At 41.3% G+C, this 23,320-nt stretch overlaps 1 protein-coding gene across 2 annotated transcripts in view; it reads right to left on the bottom strand.

Moving 5' to 3' along the window:
* Positions 1 to 23,320, bottom strand: part of kcnab1b (potassium voltage-gated channel, shaker-related subfamily, beta member 1 b) — a 44,572-nt gene that overhangs the window by 15,116 nt on the left and 6,136 nt on the right. Inside the window, exons 1-8 of one of the 2 annotated variants that reach the window (XM_038718187.1) lie at positions 18,696 to 19,137; positions 17,366 to 17,909; positions 9,051 to 9,094; positions 7,096 to 7,133; positions 6,270 to 6,349; positions 5,757 to 5,801; positions 4,454 to 4,498; positions 2,304 to 2,347 (exon numbers count right to left, since the gene is read on the bottom strand). In XM_038718187.1, the coding sequence (XP_038574115.1) occupies positions 2,304 to 2,347; positions 4,454 to 4,498; positions 5,757 to 5,801; positions 6,270 to 6,349; positions 7,096 to 7,133; positions 9,051 to 9,094; positions 17,366 to 17,580 (511 nt within the window). In that variant the 5' untranslated portion in view covers positions 17,581 to 17,909; positions 18,696 to 19,137. Of the gene's footprint in view, positions 1 to 2,303; positions 2,348 to 4,453; positions 4,499 to 5,756; positions 5,802 to 6,269; positions 6,350 to 7,095; positions 7,134 to 9,050; positions 9,095 to 17,365; positions 17,910 to 18,695; positions 19,138 to 23,320 lie in introns of those variants that run through there. The other variant, XM_038718186.1, reaches the window with a different exon arrangement.

Genomic DNA, 23,320 nt, shown 5'->3' with positions numbered 1-23,320 from the left:
TTGAAAGGGAAGCTATTACTAGGCTGGAAAACAAGATCCATTAGGATGACGCAGGTTTTGTTAATATCCCTTTTTCACAAGACACACCTGATTGGAATGTACATTTCCTGCTATGATGTGTTTGACACAGCAGCACATTTCAGTACCATGAATACAAAACATCTGAGAACGGATGAACTTTTGGTCACGCTGTACCAAGGTTTATCTCTTGTAGCTTTAATTAAAGAAAGACTAGGTAAGTTTTGAGAGAAGACATTACCTACTTGTAAATGAAAAATGTAATTTGGTAGCAATAAAAAGGACCATTTCTTAATTCCGGACACTGAGGAGTTTTATGGCTACACACTTAGTTGGTCTGGTATGACCAGTTAGCTTATGGTGGCTAATGTTAGCTAACAACATGAACATTATTGAGTCAGTAATGCTGATTTTATGACTCTCCGCCACTTGCGTCCGTGTTACTGTATAGCTGTACAATAGCTTGGCATTCTGGCTAGATGCTAGTGGTTTAGCATTTAGTACTATCCTTTAACTGTCACATATAGCCACAGTGGTCACTGCAAAAGCTTTGCTTTAAACAATTCTTTGGTTAAAAAAACCAATTTGACTCTTCTGTGACATAGCAAAAGTAGATGACCCACTTAAATACAAGAAGTGACTCAAAGTATGACATTTAAATTGTCCCTTTTACACAGCTACAATGGCATCTTTTTCAGTACAGAAATACTCACATTGCATTCACAGTGAGAATTTTAAAAGGTCGAACAGAGAATTTCAGGATTAATCAGTGTCAGGCTGAGCTCACTCCACTGTCTCCTGGTAAGAAGATCTGTGTGGAAAAAGCTCTGCACCTGTGCAAACTTTTATCCTTGTTATATAAATGAATGCTGTTTTGACAGGTGCTCAGCTTTCAGTGTCTGTTGTAAGTGAAACACTGTATATTGAGGAGACGATAATAGATGGCAACAAAGTATTGTGAGCAGATCAGTCCCCATTCACAAACAGAGAAGACCAGATGAAAGATGAATAGCGAACACAGGAGACTGTCACAAAGGAGGACAGCAGAGTAATAGAAAGACAAGGCAAAAGACATTCTTGCGCTCTTGAGCATGTGAGGGTGCATGGCAGATTAGTGCCAGAGGCTTCATCATCCCCTGCTAATCCCAGTTGAGAGTTATGCGCTCCCCACCACTGTTCCAACCACTTATTCCTTCTTCTGTCATCTGCACTCCCGCGATCTCCAGAAACACCCATTACATGGATCCTAATCGGAGCCTGCACCGTCATCACGAGCAGTTTCCCCTGTCTCGTGGATTAGCTGGAGTTTACTGGCTGGGAAGGGAGTCTATTTTTGGAGCTGAGAAAATATGTTGAACAACAAAGCTATTCTAAAGGTTTCTGCGATGAATAATGCATTTAATGATGTGTTCTACGAAAGTCTCTTTGAAATGATGAAATTGTCAAGGAATTTCTTCCTGTCCTGTCAGGAAAATGGTAAATATGAATGCTGGTTGCTAGAGAGACTTTGACATTTTCATCAGCGCTAATCTCTGTTATTGATCATTAAGTTCTGACACCGCACCAGACCCAGTTAATGTCACGTAACCAATCAAATGATTAATTGAATGGCCTGTGGTAGGCTGTACCACCAGCACTAAGGATGATGGTGTCAGCAGATGTTTGACTCAGCCGAGTCATTAGCCTGTGGTGACATATGCCACACCAGTTGCAGGGACACTGCACCGTCCTCTCACGGATGCTAGCTATCATCTGGACGGCTTCAGCTAATTGCCAGTGCCACCTTTTCTTTCCATTCTCTCCTACTTTTTCAATCACTGCCCTTCCACTCCAGTGTATTCCCTTCCTCTTGTTTGGGGGGAAAGTTGCAGAGGCTGCAGTGAATGTTAATAATGTGGGAGAGAGCTGAGTCACTGCAGGAGGTGCATTGCACCAAGGACGAAGAAATTAGGAGGGACGTTAGGACATATCCCTACCAATAGCGAATTGTCCCTAGTAATAATTTTGATCAAACCAATAAAATATAATTACTGTTGTCCATCAATGTTTCCTGTAAAGGTATTACAACTATGACAACTACAAAGAAAAAACATCTGTTGAGGTTTGGTGTACGATTGGCTAATACAACTTTCACATTCAGCTGGGTGCGCATGCTGGGAAACGTCACAGACAGGAAGACGGGTGAGTAAAAGGGATAAAAGAGGGAGATTACAGGAGTGCAGCGGGGCTCTGAGTGATGGGGTGATGTGAAGGACAAAGCAGCGGAGAGCAAATTGACTTGTTACCTTCAATGATGTGTTTTCTGTTGAGGCCTCTCTCTGTCTCTGCTCTGCAACAGGAGGGAAATAAGTGCATGTCACGGGTGTCAACACACATGCAAACACACACATTCATGAAAATACACACAGCTCTCATGATTTGAAACAGATAATACCAAATAAGAGCCTGCATAACAAACTACCTACAAATTACTGAAGAGAAATACACCCACTTGACGCTCCATATTGTGCCCGCAGCTATAGAACAAACTGTACACAATGTGTCTGTGCAGTGGGCAAACATACAAGGCTTATTGTTACTGTCTGTCCTGTTATCAGTGGCCTCCCAATTAACACGTCTTAGGCGATTTGAAGGTGAAAATATATCCAGCCAAAAATGGACAATCACTTGGTTGAATATATAGCTTTTAGATGCAGGGATGGAGCATAACAAACTACATTTACTCATGTACTGTATTTATATACAGGTTCTTGTACTTTACTTCCATCTTCAACATTATACTACTGCGATAAATTCACTACATCTCTCTATAGTTACTAGTAGTGTTTAGATGCTATTGCGCTAAATTCAGATAATATAACCTATTGCTAGAAATCACACTACCTAAATTATACATTCTTGTATAGTAAGTTTTCATAGTATAGTACCTTAATGTAGCACCACCTAGACCATCTACAACATAATGCAGATGCAATACAAATTCAGGTGAATGTATCAGTAATATCGCACTCTGAAAGGAGCTCTTCTGTGTATTAGATGCATATGTAAATGTTGTAGCTAGTTCTTCAGTAGGCGATATTTATATTTTTACATTTACTTTAACCTGCATTCATGGATTTTCTGGCTATTTGGGGGCAGTGAAACAAGCTATAAACACAAAATTAACATCAACTTGTTATGACGATGGCGTTAGCAAACAATTTTCTATTTACATATCCAGCTGATATGGAGCAACATTTGCATTCACCTGGAGTCATGTTTCTGACCGCCTGACAAATGTTAATCCAATGTTCACTCTCCTTTTAGATCTATTTTGGTCTAACTTTGTCTGTCTGATGTGTTGTGCTGCTGAACATATAGTATACAGTGGATTTATCAGAGCTGTTTTGCAGAAAACAGCTGCTTGTTCATCTATAAGTGACACTGATAAGAGTTGTGAGAGTTAATTTAAAAAAGTCACCACATTGACTCTGTGTGGGCCCCTTAAACCAAAAAAACTGCAAATCTCCAAAACTGTGCTTGCTGTGCTTCAGTGATTTTTCTGTAGTTTCATCTGTGTTTACTAAGCAACTTTTATATTTTCCCCACGCCTGTATGTGCCTTTCCCACTTTATTCCGTTCTTTTCTTTCTGCTCCAGTGTTTCTCTATTTGCTCAGTTGCCTGGCACTGGTCTTGTTATTGTTTCACTTCGTACTGCCCCCCTATATCCTGCGATGTTCCAACCTGCTTGGTATTATAATAATTTATTTCAAACACAAAAAAACACACAGTCCCTCTTCCCTATAATCATGTTTTCAAAATGTTAAGACAATGCAATGGAAAGTAAAGCGAGCAAATATCTACTGTATGCTTGGGTGATGAGATGCCTGACAGGCCTCTCAGGCACTCTCCCAGTTTGCTCAGTGGAGGGCTTAAGTAGTTGTTCTCTAAATCCATCCGCTGTGGAGACTGATTTCGCGACTCGACTTGATAATAGTCTGAGAGGAGGAGTTTAAATTAAATTTACACAACTGCACCTGGGCGCCGCTCTACTGATCTACATCACATACTTAAAAAGAGAACCAGACGAAGAAGGTGAATGTACTTATGGAGCTCCTGCTTAGCTCAGTGCGAGCCGAAGACTTTTAGAAACAGAGGGAATGTGACAAATGCGGATTGAGAGCAGAATACTTCAGCATGACAGAAGAAGAAGATTTGACTCTTGGCAGTTTTGCAAGAAGGCAAAGGAAGGGTATGAAGGGAATCAAGAGGGGGTGAGAACATGGCCATGTTGTCATTTTTTGAGTGTGTCCTCTATGTATGTGCGCCTGTAGATTTTCCAAAATTTTGTTTGATCTCATGTCACGCTCTGTAGCTGTAGGCTAACGTTTCACTGTGTAGCATCTGAGGATGAAAACGCACATGCTGGACACATACACACATGCACACACTTACTTTCCTCCCCAGTAAAGCTTTGTGGTGATCACCAGGCTGGATCTCCTGAGGGATGACAGACAGACAGCCACATCAAAAGGCCATAAAAAGTTTTTTCTGAAAAAGATGTGTGTATGTCAGCATGTCCATGCCTGCATGTGTGCTTGATTGCATGTGTGTCTATCATTCATGTTTAGTTTTGTTTAGACTAATTGAAGTGTCCTCCAGTGAGCTTCTGTCCTGCAATGTAAAGTGGAGGGACACTTTTCTCTGAACTCTAACAAGATACTGTAGCTCCCTCACTATAAAATCCCCCATGCTTGAACTATCAATAATTTAAACATATCCAGAGTTAAGGTGAAGTGGCATGAGCTGTTGAGAAGGGAGATACATATAACTGTGTCGTATCACAGCAGTGTGGCAGTGCATGCAGTCTAGATGTATGAAATTGACTCTATGGTTTGCACTTACCAGCAGCTGCTTGCTGTTTCAACTGTGAGCAACTGTTATTATTTTTACATGGTTACATTCTAGATAATAAATTGATTTCATGGACAGGTAGGGAGATTTCAGATAATTGTTTACAAACTTCCAGCTAAGATAGGTGAGATATACACATTCTTCACCTTCTATAACCTCAGCTCACCACGTACAAATGCTTGATTGCAGACACCATATGACCAAAATTGGTTGCTTGGCTGGTTTAGGCACCGTGATTCCAGTAAAGGAAGATTTTAAAAGCTTTAGCATACAATAACATTTTACCCCCCCCCCCCCATCACAAGATAACTGAATGAACAAGAAATAAAACATATTTCTGTTAGACAAAGTTTGAATCATTTTCAACCATGGCACAATGTGGGTCTGTCAGTTGGTTCACCACTTTTGTCCAGACTAAAATATCTCAACTACTGGGTGGACTGGCACAAAAACTTGTTCAGTCATTCATGGTCTCTAGACGATACCTCTAAATACTTTGGTAATTCATACAGCAGGTTGACATTTTAGTTTTGAAAAATATCTTGAAAAATTCTGGATGCCTACACATTTGCTACAGACATTCATGGCTACCAGAGGATGTAATTGATTGTAATAACTTTGATCCCAGCACCTTTGGGATAAATTGGAACACAAATGTGAGCCAGGCTACCTGACCTCTCTAATGCTCTTGTAGCTGAATGGAAGCAAATCCCTGCAGTTTTTGTAGAAGAGTGTTTGTACATATCTTGTTTGCCTGTACACATTTGGCCATGTGTATACGCACATACACAATCTTATACCTATTTGTGAAACACATTTAGAGTCTGTACTGACTGTACTTTACCTCCAGCACTTTTTCTTGATGATGTTTCCCAGAATTATCTCTGCTCTGTAGAGAAAAAAATACAAAAGGATGTCATTATTCAAAGAGCATGTAAGTGTGTCTGTTATCTGCCACACATCTAATGCATGAAAACCTGATTAAAAATCAGAGGGAGTACAAGATAAAGGATAAACGCCTCTTTTACTGTACGCCTGAATTTCACCAGCAACCCTGAAATTAATATTCATCACCATACAGCTACAGTATGTCCCTCATTATTCCCTGAGACAATGTCTAATCCTATAAAGTTAAATTGAGCTGTGAACATTGTGGGGAGCCTCCAGTGATGAATATGATTATGTAAATCACTTTAGAATCACAGCTACCTTTCATTTTTGGACCCCTCAGGTGAATAATTCCTGGTCTGGGGCTAAACCTTGTTACCATCTTGAGTCTTATGGAGAAAAGAGCTGACAACTCCAGAAATGTGGTCTGTGGACGTGAGATAGATAACAAATGGGACATGTCACTCACTTCCCCCCGGAGTAGACCTCAGCTGTGTCAAACAGGTTGACCCCGCTCTCATAGGCGATAGTCATCAGCTGCTCCGCCACCTGACACAAACAAGAAAAGTTTCCCCTCATGGACTTCAGTGTGGTATAATACACAACTATAAATATTACCCAAATTACACTTGGATGGGCAGGGAAATTCCCTTTAGAAATTCAAGGAGAGTAAATCTGTTTGCCGCTGAGATACAACCTCACCAGGAAAATTGTACAGGCTGCTTGTTGATTTAAGTTGTTTACTGCTCAATATATTTCCCAGACTTTTTCTGACCTAGTTTCTGTTCCTGCAGTTTATTCAGAGCCGTACAAGGGAAGGCCAATTTTGTCATGATTACTTTCTCTTTCTGTACTCTGCTCTTATTTTGGTGAGTTTGTTTGTGTCTCTGTTTGTGTCAGCTAGTCCCAGTAGTCATGTGGCAGTGATGAGCTGTCCACAATTCAGTGCTTTGCCCCCTTCAAGGTCGGATCAAGGCACTGGAGGAGGTCTTCCGCTTAATAACTTGTGACAGGGAGGAATAAGACCTGACCACTTTACTTGGCCTTGGTAGAGCCAACAGGGAGTTAACAGCCTTCTGTGATATTGGGAAATTGATACTGGAATGACTGCGGTGGTCGGCTCACTCTCACACTATTTTATATCCTGTTACACTAAATTCCTCCCAGGGTGGCTACAAATTGGGTGTAAACAGTCAACTGCTCACTAGTTGAATTTGCCAGGTCAAAAATAATGAAAGCCAAAATCTGGTCTGAGGCTGTGATGTCTGAAAGATGGATTTGACATAAGGTCTTACCTCATCAGAGATTTGACCTCCAAATGTTACCCATGTGCCTGTTGAAGGAAACGTCAAAGTCAAAAGTTTGGAACAAACAAAAAATACACAAGACCTTTTGAGTGCAAAACCACAGTCGCAAGTAATTTTAGTTGTGCATTAATTATTACTTTGACATTTTGGCATGGACACATGACAAAACGCCCCCCATCCTAAAGCCATCACAGCCAAATGTCAGGGTTGAGTTTGATAAGGTTCACTGCCATGTGAGTTTCGTCTGTTTAATCCTTCTGTGTGAAAAACTTGTATGTGATTAAAGCAAGCTTTTGTGTGCAGAGAAGCTAGACAAGTTATCGAGTAATATGTAACTGTGTAATAGCAGCTGCACTTCACACACTCCCCCTCCCCAGGTATAAGCTTGACTGGCTAAATTGTTATTGCACATTAGGCTACATTGTTATATGTTCATAAATAATTAGTATGATGTTTCTTTTACATTACTTCTGGTTGAGGACCAAAGCTAAAGAAGGGGGATGTAGACAGCTGTAGGCTACTGTTATACTGTTTTGTTGTCCCTGGCATGAGTCTCATGAGATTTGTAAAATGTGATCTCAAGATAGATTGTTGTTTTAAAATGTCCTCCTGGTTGACTTCTAATGCTCATGTAAATAAATGTGAAGTTTAACATTCAAAGCTTAGCAAAAAACAGCTAGCTCTGTTTGTAGGTAATAAAATCTGCCTACCAGCACCTCTAAAGCTCACTAATTAACAAGCTATGCTGCGTTTCTGTAATCCGTGCATATTCAAATAATAAAACTTTGCCTGGAGCCTCGTTGTCTCTGTGAAGATGCCAGGCAACCAGCAGAGGAAGTTACTGCAACCGGCCAAGAATTAGCACATAAGCTGCCGTAAAACCACAACTTGACGTTTTTGTATGGATCAAACAAATGAGATTAATTGAGCGTTAATTGGGGAGCTTTAGGTGGTAGGTGGATTTTGTTACCTTTGGACACATTTAGGCTAGCTGTTTCCCCATTTCTAGTCTTTGTACAAAGATAAGGAAACTGACTGTGGTGGTACCAGCTCCTTACTTAATATACAAATGTGAGAGTGGTATCAATCTTCTCATGTAAGTCTCAAGAAAGCAGTTAAGCATATTTCCCCAAAACTATTCCCTTAAAAACTGATTATGCGGTTGAGATGATAAAACACTGAAACCCTCACACAGCAGATTGAAATACTAAAGCGACCGATTTTGTTTCACACAGTGAAATTGTCTTCGTCTTTGCTCTATACTGAAAGCCAGTACAAGAAGGAATCAATGTTTTGCTCAATGATTGGCTGAGGCTTGCCAGTATAGAGGCTAATTCAAAAACTAATTCTTTAAGTTGAGTAATCGTTTTCTCCTCAGTATTCCTCCCTGCTACTGAATGAGCTGTGGCTAAATCTTTTAAAAAATCACTACAGCAATGATTAACTAACCCATTCACAGATTTATCATTGCACTTGTTTGAGTATCTGCTGAGCTTGGGCACACTTGGCACACACACACGCTGTAACACAATACATACACACAAGCACATAGAAAGATAAGGCACAGCACACAAGAGAGAGATTTACTAAATGAATCAGTCCCATCAAGATGAATGAGAGTGTTTACCCTCTGGTGTGCATTGGATATGTGTGTTAATTGAGCAACTTGTCTGCTGAATCCAGTGCTATTGATTAAATATTAACAGCGAAAATATTAACATTGCAAACCGCTTTGTGTTGTCTCTCATGACTCTCATAGGTATGAAAGATGCATGAGGTATAAAACAGCGGGAAATGATATAATGAAATTTAAGAGACTATCACTTTCTGCTTGTCTTTTTTGTTTGTGCACACACACACGCACACGCGCCCAAGTTGGGTCGCTCTTGGATGGTTATGAAATCATCACACATTTGCCTCTTATGCTAATTAAACGTACTCACCGAGCCCCAGACAGGAGACACGCAACCCAGATTTCCCCAGGTTCCTGTGAAGAAAAACAAATGAACAAAACCAGTGTTATTCAGGCTCGAGATGTCATCAGTCAAATGTCATTGCAATAACTTTGCTCCTCTATCTCACTGTGGGCTCACAAATATTTTCAGTCTAAACAAAGCCAAAATCTATGTTGTTGCTACATTATAACTCTAGAGACTAAAATTAAAGAACACGTGGAGCTTACAATATAGGCAAAAAAAACAAACTGTCCTTGCACTATGCAGGGTATAATAATAACAATGGCTGGTAGCTTCTCACATTTAATTGAGAGGAGAAGCACTGAATTTGAGGGTCACCTTTATCACACTTGCAATCATGAATCAGAACTGAAAAATTACAGGGGGGAGGGAAGTTGATTCAGTCCACCAATATGGATCCCACCTTTTCTGGAAAAAGAGGAAAGCGTCTCTAAAGACCATGAAAAATGTTTTCCTCATAACCAAAATAAATCCTGGAAGTGGGACGTTTTGGCCTTTGTCACCCCCTTATTCCTCAGTCAATTACCTCTTCTTATACTCAGAGCCTTCACAATCCTCTTACAGCAGGGAGCACTTCAGTCCTCAGGCTTTTTACTGTTATTGTCTTCCCCACAAAATGCAGACAACCATGCTCGCTCTCAAGCACTGAGGTTGTATCATATCAGCATCAACATAGATTCGCATACATGCACTCTTTCTTTCCCTGCTTCCTCTACCTATTAACTGAGCAACAGTACACTTCCAGATATATGTCTCCTTTATAACAGTTAATTTACATCCTGCTGATCTGCGGCAATGTCAGACAGCACTTTCAACTCTCATTAACACCATGGAAGATAAACTAAAAGGCATCAGAGTTCTTGCCACAATCAACTCAGAGTCTCAGCCCTCCACTTCACATCTAGCTCAACAGTCTGCGTCACATCAATTCCAACTGAGAGGGGAACTCCTGTGGCGCAAGCGTTTGATGACTTTACACCAGCGATAATGGCAAGAGCAGATTGTTCTCCCTCCAGCCACCACAGGTGTCTTCCCACAGTCTGATGTATGTGGAATGTAGGTGAAAGAAAACTGTGACAAGGCCCTGCAAACGCAACCACACTCATTCTGATGGAGGAAACGATTCTGAGCAAACACTGTGAAATTGAGACACATTCTTCGGACAGAATTATCAAGGACACATGGACACACAAAGCCCCGATCACCAGAGGAGAACATGTCCAAAAACGTATTTCTTGACACAGAAACAACCTTCAATTATGGTCTAGGGAAGGTGCCTTCTGCTCGGTTTTGCAGGCATTTACTCATTACAGCAAATGAGGCCGCAAAAAAGCCTGCAGTCGTTTTCTCGTGTCTGACAACTAATGGTCTGTACCCATTAAGACGAAGGCGGACTAATCCGAGCTCATGTTATCAAACAGTGCCCTCAACCAATTCAATTAGGTGTTCAGTGTGGGGAGGCATCAGTCATCGAGTCAGTAGTTATGACGAGCTGCCAAGATAAAAGAGGTAAACATATCAGTGAAAGCGTTTATGTATAAACACTTTGGGTGGATTCTTTGATGTATTTTGCAATTAAGGCATGCTAATAACTTAACACTAGGAGACAGATCTCTCTACAGTCACAAATCGTGGGATGCGTTCTTGCCTCTGATATGGTGGAGGAGTTTGCGTATTGTATCCTCTGTATCTCTGATGTATTATAGAGTGGGAGCGCTGATCCATGTAAGCGTGGGGGAAGGGCTGTACTGTAGGTTAGAAGTGTGATACTGACTGAATCTGTGTGTGTTCTGTCGGGGGGTTACTGAAGGTGTTATTGGACAAGCTGTGTTGATGATGAGGAATGTTCACTGCTGCATTTATTTATATATACTCTGACATTACAGACTTAATGCTTGGAATTGTTGTAAATTGTACATACATTTGTATGGGTCTTCACTGACACTGTATTCATATTTACAGAGGCTCATTCATGCACACTCCACAATAAACAAGCCTGCAGGCACGTCCCATTTCCAAATGAGCTGGCTGTCCTTGCTACTTTGTTTTTGGAGATCCTCCATAAGCCAAATTTGCTTTAAATTCACACAGGCTTGTCTTGATGATAGCAGGAAAACAAAGCTGGTGTTCAGCAGGCGGAGAAGCTGCCTTGCTACTGGATTCTTGTCCCCAGTGTTTTCTGGTGAGTTAGGAAGCGGCAGCATCAACCATACCTGGTTATTAACCACCCAGCCTGCTAAGGTGCATGAATAGATCTGTCCAGGGCTGGGAAGTGGGAGCCAGCAGATGCACATTGCAAAAGAACCTAATGATTTGGGAGATTACAGCATGTAATTTGCAACAAAGGACAGACCATTAATAACTTTGTGTTTAAAAGAAAATGGGTACTTGTGTGTATGTGGGAGACAAGAGAGAGAAAAAATAGGGCTGCTGGGAGGCAGAGTCACAAGTTTTGTATATATTATATTGCAAATGGTAAAATAAACACACTAGTGAAAGGACAACTTGTCTATACAAACTTGCACATAAACAACTTTACAAGCCAGTGACTGTGGCTCGGCCCCTCATGCTTGGATGGTGCCCAAAAGAAGCCTCGAAGTAAAATGACAAATGACTCATTTGAAGACACCCCCTCACACAAACCTGTCATCACTTATGAACATCCCGCAAGCTGCTACTGTGTGTAGCCCTCTCTATTCTCAGTGGATCCCCAGTTGAAATAAAAATATCAAATGAACATCTGGCTGATTTATGGTGCTTTAAATCTTAGGGTGAATGACCTCTTATTGTGGGAGAATGTTTTTCTTTCTTCCTGGAATGCACACATCTCGTTCTCAAGTCACACTAGGGGCTTTCTTCTGATTTATTTCCCGATATTGAATTTTTCAACATTTGTCAGCTAACATTTTTGTCAAGGTTGTGAATACACAGACAAAACTCCTCACTCGCTGGGGATTAATGCAGACTAAGCAAACCCACACAAGCCAACCTTCATGGGCAGAGGGATTAGACAACACCCACCTCCTCGGTTCCCACCGCTCTCCTGATGGCAAACATAACGTTGTTATCAAAATAATTCAGTGCAGGGGAGGAAGACGGGTCATATTCTAAATATATCAAAGCCAGGGCCTGTGTGGGTGGGAAGAAAGTAGGGAAGTAAAATCAAGCACTTGGAGGGAAAAAAATGAATAGATTAAGTATGAAAGACAGGCTGCAGCAGAGTTGCTGGGGGAAAAGAAATCACTGAAGAGGCCTACAGGCCTTATGGTTGAATCTTTACCAGTGACAGAAGAAGAGAAAAGGATTTAGAAAAGAAGGAGGGAGTAAGAGATATAGAGAGACAAAACCAAGAGCAACAGACTGAGGCTTGTACAGTTGCAAGTCCAAGCCTCAAGTCTGAGCAGATCAAATGCCCTCTACAGATAAAGAATTCTATATGAAACAGAATGAGAAATAGGAAATGACAGGCAGCTCCCCACAGGGTCAAGCACAATACGCATGTATTTTTGCATGGTGTGTGTGTCTAAGTGTGTGGGCAATAACAAGTCTGGACACAACTTTCTGCTTTGTTTATCCACAAGACTGAAGTCCAAAGAATTTCTTTCATTTTTATGCAATATAGACAGCCCTGCACAAACATGTATTTTTTACTGTGTTGTGAAAGGCTATTCATAAACCCTCGGGCATTTCTTTTTCCACACTGTAATTTAAACATCATGTGAGAAAACCCAAGTGACTGATGGGTAGAACAGAATAACTGTATTTTAGGCAGGGACACACCATGGAAGCTAGTGGCCTGTGGGTTGATCGTGTATTGAAAAACATGTGGGCAGATCTGAAGTGGTTGATTCAGAACAATTTCAGAGAGAGCTTAGCAATGTGGGGAAAAGGTCATATCCTGATAACTGGAAAACCTTCACACAGTACTGATAGAAAGTATGTCACGGTATCTTTTTAGTTTTTATTCACTGGTACGTCTTGAAATGAAGGAGTCAAACTGAAAGATTTTCAACTGCATTGTCAACGATTGTAGAAATGATTCTTGAGTAAATCAAAACAAAATTGTTGTTACGTATTGTTAATGCAACACTGTAATTATAATCATATGGTTTGATTGCAATAAACGCTAGATGTTGATACAGTTTCTTAGCCAAGCCCTCACTTCTGATGCAAACAGGCTTTCTGTTGACCTCACAGCATTAGGTCACTATGTGTTTTCAGTGACATTTGACAAACGTACAATAATAATAATAAAGAGAGCTGAGGATGGCTCAGATAGATTTCAAGAGTATTTTTCATCTGATAAAATTATATTTCACCCTTTTCAGCCCAGCCAACTAGCATGATTTTGCAATTTACAGTCATTTTATTCTATAAGTATTACTGTTATACACACACAGCATAATTTTAATCACTTATTGTTTATTTTATTTATCTGTTTATGGAGGCCAATTAAGAAGAAAAAGATAAAATTGCATTTGTAAGGCAACACTGTCACAAAACTATCATGCTTACGGAAAACCATTTAAGTTGTGACCTTTAATTAAAAGACAAAGTCCATGTAAACATCCTGGCTGTTTAACCGAGAGATTGGACGTTTTTTATCCTCGGGGGCTTGTTTGGTCTTTAGGCAGAGTAAAGCTCCTCGCTGCAGAACTCCTGTTGTGCACCCTGGCTTATATTATCAGAACTACAAATCACATTAGAATGGCTGAGACAAGAACTGAAGTAAATGGTGCTGGAACATAAAATACATCTGTCTTATCAAAGGGTGATGAAGGCTTTTGATGAATGATGATCACTGGACAAAAACAGCAAATCAGAGAGCTGGATACACGCTGCCAAACCTTGTGTGTCTGAGCGAAAGCAGCATGTTGGGCTCTAAGAGAGCAGACATGCATGAAGTCATGCAAACACACGCATTTGTGCACACACAGGCGCACACACACACACACACACACACACACACACACACTCGAAGTTCAGCGCACAACACACTCACACGGAAAGCTTTAACAAAGCAAATTATGATTTATGGTGCAAGCAGACAGAGGTGGCATCATGTCTTCACGATGGCTGTTCAAAACTGCAGCCTTCTGTGTAATCTGCAATCATACGAGCTGATACACCTTGTCTAAACCCTGTGAATGATTTGTGTTACAACATGAAAAGTCAGATTCCTTGCTGACTTCACACAAAATATGTAAAAAGAATCAGTGTATTCCCCCGGTAACTACGGTAATCAAAGTGTCCTTGACAGATCTCATTTAACTTCTTAACAGACAACAAAACACTTTCCAATTGACAATAATATATTGCATGTCATCGGCCATTTTTAATTTTCAAACTCCTGAGACCTGAGCAGAAGAAATCCATCCTCCGCTGTCAATGATTTAGGTGAAAAATGATAGTGTTAAAACTCACTTACACCAGTATTTTTGCTTTCAGGTCTGATAGCCCAGTGGTTTATTAAGCAGAGGGGCTCAAAAGAGGAAAAGATTTTTAATTAAAAGAATCGAGCTCGAGGCACAGCAGAGTCACCCGTGAATGCAAGAATGACATTCGCTCTGGGGCCGCTTCACACAAACAAATGGGACAGAAACTCCTTCAGTTTCCTGCAGAACTTTCATTCAGTGTGGAATAGCCTTGAAATGAACAGCTGTTTCTGGCTGTTCCGTGCCCACAAAAATCACTTTATATGGCTGATTTATACATTACTCACACTGTCCACAAGATGTATACACAGCAGAGGGTGCCTCTCTTTCTGCAGGCCACTGATAAGCCTGTCTCCAAAGGAAGCAACAGAAGGGATTTTTGCATGCCCATCTGCAGTGCAGCTCTGAACCAACCAAGCGCAATCTTCCCCGAACCTCCTGGACTGTCAAAAGGCCTTCTGCTGCCTAATGACCGTTATGAACTTCAATCCAGGCAACCAGGGGCTCCCTACCAGGAACCAGAAATAATCTGCACTATTTGTGAAATCAACAACAACACCACATTTTGTTACATCACACTTTTTGGCCTGTTTGTGTGCTGTTTGTGTAGGTCACACAGCCTTGAGAGGTCGCATCCAGGGGACACCACAATTTGAACTACACTATATTTAGATCGCCATGACAACCAAAATGCGCGGATGTTGGTATTATTAGTTTATGCTCTCTCACTCGCTCGCTCACTCGCTCTGCACACTTCATCTTCTGCTTTAATTTTCTACGCCTTCAGATGTTCCCAGTGTGGAGCCTCAACGCCACACACATCTAATGCACATACATGCAATCATGTATGTAATGCAGTGTGCCAATGCGTGAGCACATAAATACACACAAGCTGCAAGCATGAGAAAATGTTACAACCTAAATTTAAAAAAGCACATTTAAGAAGACATTACTGCATTTTACATTACTCCTGCATCGGTTCTGCAACATTTTTTAATCAATACCTCTCTAGGGAAAACAGAAGCAACAGTGAAACACCTTCTTTGTTCATATCTGTTACTTCTTTAGTGAAATTAAGGAGTTGAAAAATGCAATCGATTTTTAAAAGGAATCTTATCTTCTTGGTTAATGGAAAAAAAAACAATCTTTTGTTAATGCTGCACCAGTTAGCACAATGGAGTCACCAGGCTTGTTTGGTGCTGGGAACATATTGAAGCTGGCCATTTCAATGTTGTTATGGAAACGAGATGAGATTGTGTGACAAGTAGACACTTATCACATTTAGCTGCTCCGCATCCAATCTACCGAGAATCTGCTAATTGCCTCTTTTCTGTAAACTGACCCGCGTGCCCCAATTTTCTGTTTCATTCAATCTCTAATTCTGTCTCTTTTGTCTGTTCTATCTTTCAGCTCTTCTTCCCAACTCAATCCCTTCCCGTCATCCCCTCTTTCTTCCAGTCTCTCTCTATCTCTGTGTCTTTCTTGATCCTGAGACTGTAAACTTGATGGTGATGTCACCCTGTGAGTTAACGGTGCGAGGTAAAAGCAACTATTTTGCTCCTGTGGTCTGGGTTAAGAGCCCACTCACCGAGCTAAGAGAGCACTGTTTACTTGGCCCTGCCTTGTTACAACTCCCACACACACATGGAAAGCTCTACTGCACAGCTCTGCTCGGCTTTACTTTCACACTTACCAGAATGTACTGTATGGCCGCAGCCAGAACTGTATGTGACTGGTGGTATATTGAACAAGCTCATGAGAGACCTTTAAGATCAAACTGTTATACAGTGAGGTGTTGTGCTGTAGATGCACAGACTGATATCCAGTGATTTATGTGTGGAGTGCACTTCATCATAACGTCAGTTATGTATTTTATTGTGTTTTATCTGCTTTATTGGTAATGCTACTTTGAATTGTTTAACTACTACTACTGATAATGATGATGGTCAATTTAATTTTCCCATACTGTACCTTATGGTATACATCCTGTACTGCAAATTTGTATTTTTATCTTATTTGATGTGACTGCAGAGGACTGTGTGATATGATTTGTATGGTTATGGTATGGTTATGGTTCAATCTTTGTGACATGTTTTTTCTATGCCTTTGTTGGTCATGTCTTTACATTATCGAACAATGTGAATTTTCAGTGTATTGTCAATATTGAGTACCTCGTGTAATCAATCAGTTTTTTACATTTCGGCCATTAAAACAAAACCGGTATAAGTTTTAAACCTATTTGCCTGACTAAAAAAATCTTTTAACATAACTTTTATGTGTCCCTGAAAAACATGATCTTTTCTGTATTTTTATCTGTCATGACCGCACCAAAATATCTTTCTTCAAGTTGCACTTGCAAGCGATTCAATTCACATGTTCATATCTGAAACTCTATCTGAAGCACTCAACAACCTAAACTGTCCCAGATCCTGGTTCGCTAGAGACATTATTAATTGAGGAATAATTATATAGAGTTGCCAATAAATCTGCATCTTGGACTGTAATTTTGCCTGTATTGTATCTTGACACACACACACACACACACACACACACACACACACACACACACATCCACGCACACACGCACACGCACACCATCCCACTCATCACCTGCCACTGCTCACATATCTTCATTGTCTTCTTCAGGGCTCTGTTAATTTATGTAGTCTCTCTTCGCATTTTAGGTATCTTATTTCAGTTTCTTCCCCTCACATTCAGAGTTGTGGCAGGTTTTCACAGCATACACTGGGCAGAGGAAAGAAAACATAAACTAACTGAACTATTCAATGCCGCCTCCTTCTTCCTGACTCTACTCTCTCCAACAGTCTCCACGACCAGGGTACATACCGGTATTTCATGCCGGTGAGCTTGGCGGTGGACTCCTTGAGGTTGTGGTGGTAGCGGTGGGTGAAGGAGCCCAGGCTGCGAGCTATCAGGGCCACGGTGCGGAAGCGGGCGCGGGCCTGGCTGGCTGTGTTGGGGCTGGTGGCGTTCTGCTTGCTGTGCTCACCGTTACGCGGGGCCTTCAGCCCGTGGTCCGTGCATGCAAAGGACACCTGCATGGCTGTTGGCAAAGGCCACTAGAGCTGCTCCAAGACAAACAAAGCTTCAGTTCTGTCCTTAACACACACTTAAAAGTCTTTTTATTCTGTCTGTGGAACTTAGATTTTTCCTTGTTGTTTTTATGTGAAGTTGAAAGTCAGTGGTCCTCTCATATGGAATCTCATATGGAAATCACAGGCAGGAATGACAGGAGCGTGAGACAGTTCTGTGTCTTTAGGGAGAAGAATCTTAAACTGATGTTACATCAAGATTGGACATAGCAGTGCAGCTCAGTCCTGGTCAGTGTGTGAGGAGTTGAGACAGGGATCCCGTGCCGGTCTGGCTCCACCTGAAAATATGAGAGAGGATGGAGAAGAAGGGAGAAGGATGAAGCAGAAGAGGTACTGAATGAGTCGCTGAAAGAGTCGCCCAATTAAGAAGAGCACTTGAGAGCGTGTGTTGTTGCAGAGGGTTAGAGGGGTGAGGGTTAAAGGTGTGAGGAGAAGAGGAAAATGTCCTGCTAAATCAGAAAGAAGACTAACTTGAAAAAAACAACTATGAAACAAACGTCTTTATCCGTGCTGTTTTCTCCAGTTTGAAATCTTCTGTGCACATCTCTAGGCTGCTTTGACGTGACAATATGAAGAATGAGAGCAACTCTGCCCTAGTTTTTCTTGTGTTTCTATGTAATTTTTCTCTTTCTATGTCTGTTATAACCTCATCCTATTTAAAGTATCAGTTTAACATCCATCTCTAATGACTCCTTTTAATGGGTTACTCTTTAGGGTGCCTGAAAGATTTTGTCAGGCAGCCAGGAGTTGTGTGTGTCTGGGGAGTCTTTCTCACCCTCCAACCGCGGCTAAGCCGTTTAGTCAAACACCTGGAGTGAGAAGAGTAACACTGCACCACCACACTGTGCTTTCAACGATGCACACACATAATCACGGACACCCTGTCACTCCCATCACACATCTTAAATAAGATAATATAATAATAATCATGCTTTCGCAGAAAAGCAAACGCTTGCAAATAAATACCCCACACTTATAAATCTTCTCTAGCAAAGTGCTGCATTTGCTTCCACTTACAACACACACACACACAATCAGATCTTTACTGGTACAAGTGTTCTTACACACTGTGAGGTGTCAGCGTTGAGCATGAGACAGATGAGATTCTGATTGATGTGTGCCCTCCTGCAACTTTGATAGAAAATCAAGCAGTATTACAGCAAGCAGAGGTCCCACAAAGATCTGCCTCCCAACTGAAATAGCAGCAGCAGCAGAAGCGTTTCCAGCAGCTGTCCTCAGATCCGGCAAACTGCCTTGTCCCGTCTCCAAAGTCCTCGAGCGAGTAACACAGCTTTTATGGTCCCCGGCTTTGCAGCAAGAACGGTCTGTTTGATAAAAGGACCCTGGAATGGTAACGGACCAGCGGGGAGGAGGAGGAGGAGGAGGAGGAGGAGGAGGAGGAAAAAGGAGGATGCATGGTATCTCACTTCACTGAGAAGAGGACAGATGCAGTGAAGAGGCAAAGAGCGGTGTGTGTTGAGTGTGGAGAGAGCGAGCCAAGGGCTGAATGAGGGAGAGAGACAGTGTGTATAGGCTACTGGCTCTGACAGACTGGCTGAAAGAACTGCAGTGTTTTTCACTATGGCGCCACACAGAGAGGAAGAGAGATAGAGGTATATGCTGAATGAGATTCACGGGAGCTGAGATGATGTGTGTGTGTGTTCATTTACTTAAAGAAATCCACCTCAGGCACAATGTTAAGGTGGCATATGATGGTTGATTACACCGACCTACATGCACACGCTTCACTTCAGAGGTGATGACTTATGAGGCATTTTGCTTGCTTCTGTTGTCTGCCATTACAGTGCATGCCCTCTTCACACTTCCAATGTATGACCCCCGTCCAAATAGCATTCATGTTTTGTACTGTGACATGACCTGCTATAGTTCGTTACAGTCTCCAAGAAGAGCAAAGAAAGACTAACACTGATGCTGACATCTCAGAGCAGATGTTACTGTAAGTACGCACAGTATGCACAGTGAAATAAAGCATAAACGAGTGTTCAGGCAGCGCAGCGTCTTATGTTTCCTCCCCCACTGAGCAGTAATGTGACAATGCAGGATTTCATGGTTCATTGAACATCTACGAACCTCGAGGCCAATACAGTTTTATTTATATCCTTGTGACTGCATCTCAACACACTCGTAAAAATCAGGGGCCCCGTCATTTTTAATACCAAGTATGGCTTTTGAGTCAGTGGTAGCAGTCTGGGGGGTGAGGGTGGTTGGTCAGATTCTTATATATGGTGAGAAACTATATGTTGTGTGATGAAATGTAATATATCTAAATTGAGGTTATACCTTTTTACTGTCTTTTCAAGTGTTTGTAAAGCATAGTAACCGCTGCAGCAGCAACTAAATCTTTATGGCATGTGACATTCAGAGGTTAAATGATGCCAATTTGCCTACATTTACTTTTGATTCAGGTGTTGGTGCAAACATTTGTGAAAATTGCCACAAAACTATAGCTTAGGCTTTAGGCTAATAATAAGTGGGTAAGAAAACAATGACACAATTAAGGGGTATTCCAGCTATTTAAAAAAATACGGTTCAAATGTAAGTATAAGAGATATCGTGCCTTTCAGTCCCTACTATAGATTCAGAAACATTGCATCTTAAATTTCCCATAATTTAACCTGACAGAGTAATTTGTTAGACCCTCCTTGCCTGGCAAATGCCTACATATTTTAAACTCCTACCCTTAGTAACAAAGCCCAAGCTGAAATAAAAAAAAATAACCTGATGACATCATGACATCAGGGTTATTTTTACAGAATTTCGAAAGCTCCCTCCAGAGCCACAGACGACATTATAGAACTGTATTCACCGGCATAGAAGCACTGCCTCTGACATGTAAATGGATTTGAAAATTGTTGGAGTGGACCTTTAAATCTGTTATGTTTCTTCACTTACATTGACAGCTATAATGTTGAGTTGAACCATAGGATACAGTTTAAACATATTTACTGGTGCAAATTCAGTGACACATATCACTCCTCAGCCGTATCACTTTACTTATTGAGATTGGCCACTGTGTTAACTAACAAAACGTAGTGCCAGCTGTATTTTCACTTTTAACTGTACAAATAATATATTCTTTTTCCAAACACACAACCAATCACACAACCTTTTAGAAAAACTGAAAAACAGCAACTTCAGCTCTGCTCTGCTGCCACATCTTCTACATTTCTTTGCTTGGTAACTGCGCAGTTGGCCAAAGTTGCAAACATCCCCTTAATGTCACCAGCACCTCCAAGGCTACAACCTCCTCCCTGTCGATCCCATTTGAAAGTGTGTCAGTCAAAAGCGTAAACTAGAACGGCCGGAATCCCCAGCGGGCGATAACGCTGTTACCTTGAGGCAAACCACTCAACTTTAATTGCTCCAGTAAAAACCTCAATATGGTGAGAATGCACATGTTGAAATACAGTATCTCACAAAAGTGAGTACACCCCTCACAGTTTTGTAAATATTTGATTATATCTTTTCATGTGACAACACTGAAGAAATGACACTTAGCTACAATGTAAAGTGGTGCGTGTACAAATTGTATAACAGTGTAAATTTGCTGTCCCCTCAAAATAACACATCACACAGCCATTAATGTCTTATTCGCTGGCCACAAAAGTGAGTCCACCCCTAAATGAAAAAGCCCAAATTGGGCCCTATTTGCCATTTTATCTGTGTGTTATTGCTCTCACACTCCTTCATACTGGTCACTGGAAGTTCAACATGGCATCTCGGGGCAAATAACTCTCTGAGGATCTGAAAAAAAGAATGTTTGCTCTACATAAAGATGGCCTAGGCTATTAGAAGATTGCCAAGACCCTGAAAGTGAGCTGCATAGACCATACAGCAGTTCAACAGGACAGGTTCCTGTCAGAACAGGCCTCGCTGTGGTCGACCAAAGAAGTTGAGTGCACGTGCTCATCGTCATATCCAGAGGTCTTTGGGAAATAGATGTATGAGTGCTGCCAGCATTGCTGCAGAGGTTGATGGAGTTGGGGGTCAGCCTGTAAGTGCTCAGACCATACGTCGCACACTGCATCAAATTGGTCTGCATGGCTGTCGTCCCAGAAGGAAGCCTCTTCTAAAGATGATGCACAAGAAAGCCCAAACAGTTTGCTGAAGACAAGCAGACTAAGGACATGGATTACTGGAACCATGTCCTGTGGTCTCCTGGGGAGCTACAGTTCATTGAGGGAACCATGAATGCCAGTATGTACTGTGACATACTGAAGCAGAGCACGATCCCCTCCCTTCAGAAATGGGCCGCAGGGCAGTATTCCAACATTATAACGACCCCAAACACACCTCCATGACGACCACTGCCTTGTTAATGAAGCTGAGGGTAAAGGTGATGGACTGGCCAAGCATGTCTCCAGACCTAAACCCTACTGAGCATCTGTAGGGCATCCTCAAACCGAAGGTGGAGCGCAAGGTCTCTAACATCCACCAGCTTGGTGATGTCGTCATGGAGGAGTGGAAGAGGACTCCAGAGGCAACCTGTAAAGCTCTGGTGAACTCCATGCCCAAGAGGGTTAAGGCAGTGCTGGAAAACAATGGTGGTCACACAAAATATTGACGCGCCCAACTTGGACATTTTCACTAAGGGGTGTACTCACTTTTGTTTCCAGCGGTTTAGACATTATAATCTTTTATAATAATAATCTTTATTTGTAGAGCACTTTTCAAAAACAAGTTACAAAGTGCTATAACAAGTGTAAAGACAATAATACCCAAAAGACAATAATACAAAAACAATACAAGATAAAAGCATGAAAACATTGAAAACACTAAAATACACGTTTAAGATAAATATAAAATTAGTAAAATAGAATAAAATAAAAGGGATAAAATAAAGTCAAATAAGATCGGGAAAGGCTCTCCTATAAAAGTATGTTTTAAGAAGGGACTTAAAAGAGTTCACTGACTCAGCTGACCTGATTTCCTCGGGCAGGCTGTTCCAGAGCCTCGGGGCCCTGACAGCAAACGCTCTGTCCCCTTTAGTTTTCAGTCGAGACTCTGGAACAGACAACAGACCTCTGCCCGAGGATCTCAAGGTACGTGCTGGTGTGTATGGGACTAAACGTTCAGAAATATAACAAGGCGAGAGGCCATGAAGAGCTTTAAAAGTGATCAATAGAATTTTAAAGTCAATTCTAAAACATACTGGGAGCCAGTGTAATGAAGCTAAAATAGGAGTAATGTGGTCATATTTCTTTTTTCTGGTTAAAAGCCTGGCAGCTGAGTTCTGGACAGTCTGGAGTCGATCAATAGATTTTTGGGTTAAACAGGTGAAAAGGCTGTTGCAATAATCCAGGCGTGATGAGATGAAGGCGTGTAAAATGGTCTCGGTGTCCTTAAAAGTTAACATAGATCGAATTTTTGCTATATTTCTAAGTTGATGAAAACATGATTGAACAAGCTTTGTGGTGTGCTGCTCGAAATTTAAATTACTATCAAACCAAACACCAAGGTTCTTTGCCACAGGCTTAATGTGATTTACTAGGGAACCAGCAGATGGCAGTATTTGTTTTGCCATCTGCTGGGACCCAATGACCAGGATTTCTGTTTTGTCTGAGTTCAGCTGGAGGAAATTATTTGACATCCATTTTTTTAACTTCACAAAGGCAGTTGTTAAGTGAACTCAGCATTCCAGGGTCTGTGGATCTGATGGGCAAGTATA

The sequence above is a fragment of the Micropterus salmoides genome, unplaced genomic scaffold (genome assembly GCF_014851395.1).
Source record: "Micropterus salmoides isolate LMB-PRFRI ecotype aquatic unplaced genomic scaffold, ASM1485139v1 Ms_hic_scaffold_14, whole genome shotgun sequence".
Classification (NCBI taxonomy): Eukaryota; Metazoa; Chordata; class Actinopteri; order Centrarchiformes; family Centrarchidae; genus Micropterus; species Micropterus salmoides.
This window is presented reverse-complemented; position numbering and strand designations above follow the sequence as displayed.